Source organism: Oryctolagus cuniculus, chromosome 12, assembly GCF_051225735.1.
Source record: "Oryctolagus cuniculus isolate XC-2025 breed Fujian yellow rabbit chromosome 12, ASM5122573v1, whole genome shotgun sequence".
Taxonomy (NCBI): Eukaryota; Metazoa; Chordata; class Mammalia; order Lagomorpha; family Leporidae; genus Oryctolagus; species Oryctolagus cuniculus.
Genome location: NC_142878.1, coordinates 94872103 through 94880204, shown reverse-complemented (window position 1 = coordinate 94880204; position 8102 = coordinate 94872103). Strand labels below are relative to the sequence as shown.

Genomic DNA, 8102 nt, shown 5'->3' with positions numbered 1-8102 from the left:
CCTTAAGACATTAAGAGGTGGTCCCCTTAAGACTTTCAGAGGTGGTCCCCTTAAGACTTTAAAAGGACCAATCAGGCTTGTGCATCAGCCAGGTGGCCTAGGCAACTGGAAGGCAGTGGCTCCCAAGATTCCATGACACCCCCGGTGTTTTGATTCTGTGACAGTAACTGCCAAGTTACCTGGAAGTGAAGCCCTACTTCTCTCACTCTGTCAGATGTTGAGCAATAAGCAGGAGCTTATGCTCTGAGCTCTGGCACCTGACTGAATCGAGATTAAAGGCGTTAAAGTGTTGTGGGGTGTTTCCTAACAGTAAGTTGGGAGGTACAGTTATCTACAATTATCCTCATCTATCAGTCCTACTGAAAGAGGTTTCATTTTCTTTAACTCCTCTTTTTCTTGGGTGTCTTCTTCCTAGTCCCTGGATATACTCATTTTGCTACAAGCATCGATATGGCACTGACTCTCGGTCCCTCACTTGACGTGAGGGTAGAAACCAGTGAGCAATTAAGCTCTCAACTGGCAAAGAGCCAACGAGAATCAAAAGAACTGAAGGAGAAGCTTCTTAGAGCTGAGGCTAAGGCCTACCTCCTGGCAAAGCACCTGCAGGACCACAGTAAGTTCGTTCTTTTCCCTGTGTTTAATGTTTTATTTCTAAAAAAGAAATATAAATAAAATAGAGAAATTTGTTAATATAGATTGAATGGGAGGCACAGCATTATTCATGTTCCCATTCCACAATAAGTTCTATAGGTTCAGTGTCACCGAAATGATGAGTATTTGATGTCACCTCTTGGAGAAATGACCTGTTTGCTAACCTTGATCCTTCTCTTCTCTCTACCAAATAAGTTACATAGCTACCATGCTCTGAGAAGGATTAGCGTTAGTAGTTGCAGCATCAGTTGGTTGTGCAGGAATAACTGAGGCACAAGTTCAGCCAATTTTCCACATTTTCACTGAGCTGTAGGGTGGGAATTCTGACACTGTCCCGCTCCAGCTGAGTCACTTTGCCAAGTCCCTTCAGGTGCATTTGAACTCTTCTTCGCTCATTTGCTGCCAATGTAGTATTTTCTCAAATGTTATTTTAAATCTTTATCCAATAAATTGGTGGGAATTATATACTACTATAGCTTTGGTGTTTCTGTGACTACTTTAGAGTTACTTAACATAAGTGAAGATGAGCATCTTTTGATTTGATTATTGTATATAACTCTTGTCTATTCTCTGGCTGGATTATGGTCCACTTATACTTTATTTCTTGAACTGTTTATTAAGTAGAGCCATTAAGCCTTTGGTAGTAGTATAAATGAAAAATACATTATATGGGGCCAGCGCTGTGGCATAGCAGGTAAAGCCACCACCTGCAGGTGTTGGTTTGAATCTGGCTGCTCCACTTCTGATCCAGCTCTCTGCTATGGCCTGGGAAAGTAGTCTAAGATGGCCCAAGAGCTTGGAACCCTGCGCCTGTGTGGGAGACCTGGGGGAAGAACCTAGCTCCTGGCCTCAGGTTGGCACAGCTCCAGCCATTGTGGCCATTTGTGGAGTGAGCCAGTAGATGGAAGACTTAGCTCTCTCTCCCTGCCTCTGAATCTCTATAACTCTGCCTTTCAAATAAATGAGTAAATCTTTAAAAAAAAGTTAACTGAAAAAATAAGAAATAAAATATTAATATTTAAAAAAAAGAAGGGATTAGAAAAAATTCCCTGAGGGGCCGGCACTGTAGTATAGTGGGTAAAGCCACCGCCTGCAGTGCCGGCATCCCCTATGGGTGCCGATTCAAGACCTGGCTGCTCCACTTCCAATCCAGCTCTCTGCTGTGGCCTGAGAAAGCAGTAGAAGACGGCCCAAGGCCTTGGGCCCCTGCACCCATGTGGGAGACCCGGAAGAGGCTCCTGGCTCCTGGCTTTGGATCGGCCAAAGATTGAAAGACCTCTCTCTCTGTCTATCTGCTTCTCCTTCTCTCTGTGTAACTCTGGCTTTCCAAAAAAATATATAAAGCTTTTTTTAAATCCCTGAACAAATATAAATAAAATGGAGATTATAAGTGTCCTGTCCCTGGGAGCTAAAGAAACAAAGAGGAGGAAATTCACACCAAGAGCTTGATGGTGTAGCTCCACTTCCTGACAGACAGTGACCTTAGCAGCCCGCTCACCTTTCCACTGAGGCAGGTATATGTGTGTGCGTGTCTTTCCTCAGATTGTGAAGAGTATGAAGATCTCATTGAATCAATGCTGAGGGAGAAGCCGCACTTCCTGGAGGGGCAGCTGGCAGAGGAGCTGCTACCTGCGGAGAATCTCAAGTAAGGGGGCTCTCTCGGGTGGGCAGGTGGAAAGGTGAATGCATCTCTCAAGTGGGGCAGCTCAGCTGGGGAACCAAGAACTGATGTGGCCAGGAGAAGGGCAGGGATTTACATGGTGGGCTGACCCCTCAGCTTTATAAAGCAGGCAGACAACAGAGAAATCACCAAATTGTAGGCTGCAGTGGCTATTTAGAACCTCTTTTTGACTTGAAAAACGAGGCACTTATTGACTTGAAATTCACATACAAAATTGAAGAAAGCGAACCACACAGAGACGTTTTATATCCACACAGTGCTGTAGGATCCTCTCCTCATTAACTGTGTCTCCATCACCTCATGACCGTGGATGCTGTCCTAGATTCTCCCTGTCAGTCGTTATTTCTACTGAAAGCCATTGTGCCTGGCATGTTTCTGTGTCTACCTTTGTGTCCACTCGCTGCACACTGCATTTTTATAAGGAAAGGTCTGTGGCTGGAGTGAGGAATTTAAGGAACATGTTGGTGAGGGAGCTGAGGAAGAACCGTGGTGTTGTTTAGAGAACCAAAAAATCAGCCCAGTGTCTAGTAATCTCGCAAGGTCTGTCTCTCTACTAAAGAGGAATCTCTTGCTCCATCTTTTCCTCTTCCCTACTGTGGGCATTTTCCCACACAGGCAGTGATGCTGCTTAGAGGGCCCTGTGAGCACAGTCTCACCAAATCTCTGCAGAGACACAGAACACACCATGGGGCCATTTCCACCTTGACATTTTCTCTCCTGTCACACCTTAGGAAATGTGGTGTTCAAATTCAAGAGCAGGCCCAAGAGCTGACCCAATTACAGCAGAAGTTACAGGAAGGGAGAGCTCTTTCTCAGCTCATTCATCAAAATCTCCAGGCCCTCCTCACCCTGCAGGACCCTGACAGCTGCCAGAGCCGGCAACTACTCACTGAGCTGCTCAAGCTGACAGAGCACCTTGTTGCCAAACTCAGCACAGGTAAGGTGGCCAAGGCTCTGAGACTTAAGATGGTCTCAAGTTGGCATCCGACTCCACACTTCTTCAAAGAACATTTACCAACAGTCTGTACGTTTGTGTAAACAATTCTGTAAACAGTTCTCTAAACATTTGCGGCCATTTTTGGTCAGGGTACTTGTGTAGGAACAAAGAGTGGGAAATGCAGAGCTTTGAAGGTCCCAGGGCTGCAGAGATCTCCTCCCTGATGCAATTGGCCTTGAAGCAGGAGGCCGCATCCTCTAGCTTTCTTTTTTTATGCTTGGATTTCCATTTTATTTCCATTGAAATACACTTACCTTTTTATAAAGATTGATTTTTTATTTTATAGGCAGAGTTATGGGGATGGGCGGGAGAGAGAGAAATTTACTGTTGAATTGATAGTATATACAGACTTTTCTAAACCCAGATCTGGGATTTTCTTTTTTTTCCCCCAGAGAAACCTTTTGGGGAACGGGAATAGGAGAGGGAGAAGGTGGGGTGGGAGCTTCAGTGAGGCTCCTGATGCTTCCTTCACCAGGGAGGCAGCCATGCACGGTGTCAGAGGTCTTTGCTCCCTAGCAGGGCAGGCAACCGTTTGCCAGAGCACATGTCCTGCCCATGTGTCTCTATCCCTGTGACTCAATCTCAAGCTCTATCACCGCCAGAGAAGGTGTGGTGGGAGGGTGGGTATGGAGGGAAGAGTTACTGTATTCCCTCCAGTTTCAAAACACAGGAGAGAGGATGTGACTGGAGGCAGCTTGTGAGAGGGAACAAAAGCCACAGTGCAAGAGTGGAAAGTCTCGGCTGCTCCTCAGCGTGTTTTCACACACGTGTGACAGATCTTTTGTGGATTTCAATCTCCTTGTCTGTAGAGTGTCAAATAATCTGTTTCACAGTAGAAGTAACACTATGGCCATCTCCTGTGGGATATTCACACCCTGGTAACACTCCCTGACAGCCACAGCCCCCTGCATTTTGCAGCTACCTCTGGATTTCAGCCTAGCAAACCATGTGGCCTTTCTCTTCCCTGATGAAGTTGACTGAGCTCCCGAGTTCTCTAGAACACTATGCCATGCCCTCAGTGTTCCATCTTGGGCATTAGGTCTGACTGGAGCCACTAATGCCCTACACTCTCTGGGTGGCCACAGAGATCCTGGTGGACCAGAGGCTCTGTAGAACTCACACTTCCACCCAGTAGCAGTACACAGAGTTCACTGTCCATTCAGTCTCCAAGACAATGAAGAGCAAATTCGCATTTGGCTGTTCTCAACCCAACAGCCAGGTAGCCTATTGCTGGAGCTGATGTTGTTGGGGGCCAGATGATCTTAGGGTTTCCAGAAAATGAGGCCACGGGAGATGTGGGTAACATCCTGTTTCAATGGAGAGAATGGGATCACCTGGCTCCAAGGACATATGATCAGGCCGGGATGGTGGCCTGGAGACACACTGTAGCCTCTGAGGCTGTTGCCAAAGTCCCAGATGTCTCTCATGGAAAAGTAGAAGTCCTGGTGGCGGTAGCTGTGGTGTTGGACCATTTCCTGAAGGTGTCCTTCCTTATCTGACTTGATTTACAGTCAACCAGACATCTGGGAACCAGGAGGAGCCTTATGTGGACTCTCCCCATACCAGGTAGGTCTGCCAGCCCTGTGGACTTTGACTCTGTAGGGATACCTGAAGTGTCACAGTAGATCCTGGGAGAGACAAAACAGGCTGAGGGAGCCATGGCACTCCCACAGGACCATGTCCTCCTGTCTCAGAAGACAATATTGCATCTTGTCGTGGAGTTGCCCAAAGGGGTTCGCATGGCCTCTTCCACTCACTGCCCAAGAGATAGTCTTAGGGTTGACTCAGACCAAGTGGCCTTTATGTGGAATTCTGGAAGTCACCACAGTTTCCCTGGCTCACAAGAGGAGAGGGCCACTCTCTGGACTACATTCAATTTCTGTCCATGCAAGGGCATTCCATCTGTGGGTGGCACAAAAAGTGATCCATTGAGATCCCAGAGCCAGCCATCAGAAGGCAGAGGGAGCAGTCTGAGGAGTGGGGGTGAGAGAGCCAGAGTGCTGGGGTACAAGACCTCCTCAGCAGGCGTATCTGTCATCATCAAGATATCTGGGGAGTTGATGCCTGAATGGGTCTCAGGGGTGACCCACAGCTTCAGTGAGGCTCCTGGTGCTTCCTTCACTGGGGAGGCAGCCATGCAGGGTGTCAGAGGTCTTTGCTCCCTAGCAGGGCAGGCAGCTGTTTGCCAGAGGACATGTCCTGCCCATGTGTCTCTATCCCTGTGACTCAGTCTTCAGCTTGTCACCGCCAGTCCTCTCAGAGTCACCTTGTGACCAGGGAGTGGGACACCTGCTGGGGCCCATTTTTCCTCTAGCCACAGATGCACTGTTACTGCTTTGGAGGGCGGGCATGAGTTGGTGCTACTCACGTCCCATGTTTGTAAATGTGCCTTATCTCCACACTCCAGCAGGCCAAGTCTCAGGCTGGCCCAGCTGGAGCTTCTCAATGGCCTGCCTAAACCCAGAGTGGGACCCTGGTGGCCCTGTCCTATGGACAACATTGTGGAGGTGGCTTACGATGAGATCTGTGCCAGTGTCTGGAACCTCCAGCAAGAAGAATGCTTCTTCAGGGAAGCCGGCCTTGGCAGTGAGTACCTCTGGGGCAAGGTGATGCTTCGAGCCCCAGGGTTCTCCCCAGTACACAGCCACAGGTCTGCCTTGCAGCCACCAGCCCTAGCTGAGTAACAAGAGCACTGTGTGCTGGAGCAGGGCCCATGGCTTCATGGTAGGAAACACCAGATTACACAGCATGAACACATGTGGAATTTGGGGATCTAAGCATAGTACAGCAACTAGAGTTGGAGTCATGTGGTTCCCCAGAAACACCCCATTAGATAATACCACCTCGTGCCCACAGCAGTGTATCCGACCAGCCAGAGGCTTGTCAGCACAATGAGTCTGGCTAAAAACGATGGATGAGACTAAGAGCCTTCAGCAGCAATCTCTTCACAAACTGCTGAAACTTTGTAACCGCTACCAGTTCTGGAAGAATACAGGAGAGTAGGAAAAGATAAACAGGAGCACAGGGCCCAAATGAAATGAACCCAAAAAGCAGAGGGTGTGAAAAACTCCAGTGGTCACTGAGGTCAAGACTGTGGTGAGGCAGTTAGAAATCGAGTTGAATTGATTGTCCATAACAAACCATGAGAAAAAGAAAACCCAAGACATCCCAGTGTGGAGCTGACACTTCCCAGCAAAATAGCAGAGGTCAGATGAATTGACACCCAGTTAATGAAAAATGTGCTGAAAAAAAGAGCAACAGATATCACTACTCACACGTTCTAGTACCTTTGAGTGATACTGCAGAGATATCTCTATGGAGATACGAGGCCTTAACACGTCTACCAATGACCACAGCATTCAGGGAAGCCCTGCCATTCGAAACACCTAGGAGTCCTGTGGGTATCACCAACCCAGCGACTGGCAGGGTAGGCAGGGAGAGTCAAGTATCCCACCTAGCCTGCCATTAGAATTGTGCGTGCCAGGGCTGAATGTTGCTTGTTGGCAGCACGGGGCAAAGATGGGCACAAAAAACACACTAAGTTGGGGTATAGAGCGCAATAGAGACCCTGAAATGTAGTGGGTGATGGGCGGTCCGAAGACTACCCTGGCAGGCAAGCAAAGCCACTATCTAGATTAAGTGCCTATCTAAACGCCAGCTTCTGAGCCACCAAGACAACCACACTGGGGTATGTACACATCTAGGCTGTGCGTGGGTAAGCCTAGTCCTCAGTGGGGCCTCCCCTGTCTCATTCCATTTGCAGTCGGCCCGACGGCTCTGGATCAGGAGCGGCCTTCCCTAGGTCCTGCCCTGCCCAGGTAGGTCTCCCGACCCCGTGAAGGCCCCGCCCCGGGGCTGGGATCCCGGCAGACTTCCCCGCTATCCCGGGAGGCCCAGGGCTGGGCCGCGTGGTGCCCGCACACCCACTGCCCCCCTCGGCCCCGTGTGTCTGTGGGCCCGGTGGCAGCATGGCCTCCAAGCGTGCGAGTGACACGGAGGTGGCTGTGGCCTGCCCCCACCCCTGGGGAGGCCGTCCCGGGATCCGTGCGGACCCAGTGGCCCCCTAGGACGTCCTGCAGTCCCGGTGGCTGTCCCGCTTTCCACGCGGAGGCTGACCGGAGTCTGGCCCGCAGTCACGACCCAACCACATCACTCAGCCTTCGGTGGGCGGCACGGGGACAGGTCCTCGGGGAATCCCGGGCCACTCCACAGAGGCTGCGGAGGCAGACTGTGGTGGAGGAGGGGTTCTGACGGTGGCCAGAGGGCTGTCCCACCTCGACAAGCCAGGTGCATTGGTGGTGCCAGGTGCGGCCTGGGCAGTCGATGCATGCCGCAGAGCTCCTGCGAGGGTCCTGGAGTGCTTTGGGCGGGGTCAGAGCTCTGGGGTCCGAGTCCATTGTCTGCCTGGCCCCGGGCCCGGGCCCGGGCCCGGCCCGGCCGTGCCTGCGGCTCAGTCCGCGGCTCTCTCCAGCAACCCCTGCAGAGCTGAGAGCTGGCCTCTGGCGGGGGACGAGGACAGCCTCTGGGGCCCACGTGCCCATAGCCACGCAGGCACTGGCTTCCCTGGGCCGGCAGGCAGGGCCCGGGGGTCGACCACCTGCCGCGTTGGTGACCCTGCTGTGGTTTTCCTTCCCACCCCAGCGGGCCCGAACTCGAGCTGCCCTGGCTGGGGCAGTTCCCTGTCCCATGTGCAGCCATCGCGGGACCCCGTTGGCCGTGTCCTGCGGCCGGGCACGTGGCCGTGGCGTACCTCCAGGTCTGTGACAGCGCCTG

At 51.1% G+C, this 8102-nt stretch overlaps 1 protein-coding gene across 1 annotated transcript; it reads left to right on the top strand.

Moving 5' to 3' along the window:
* Window positions 1-766: 766 nt before the first annotated feature.
* On the top strand, window positions 767-6013 carry LOC127485587 (NBPF family member NBPF3). Its single transcript, XM_089311023.1, has 5 exons — window positions 767-773; window positions 2194-2296; window positions 3064-3269; window positions 4841-4895; window positions 5740-6013. The coding sequence occupies exons 1-5, from the start codon at window positions 767-769 to the stop codon at window positions 6011-6013; spliced, it is 645 nt and encodes a 214-aa protein (XP_089167149.1).
* The last annotated feature ends 2089 nt before the right edge of the window (window positions 6014-8102 follow it).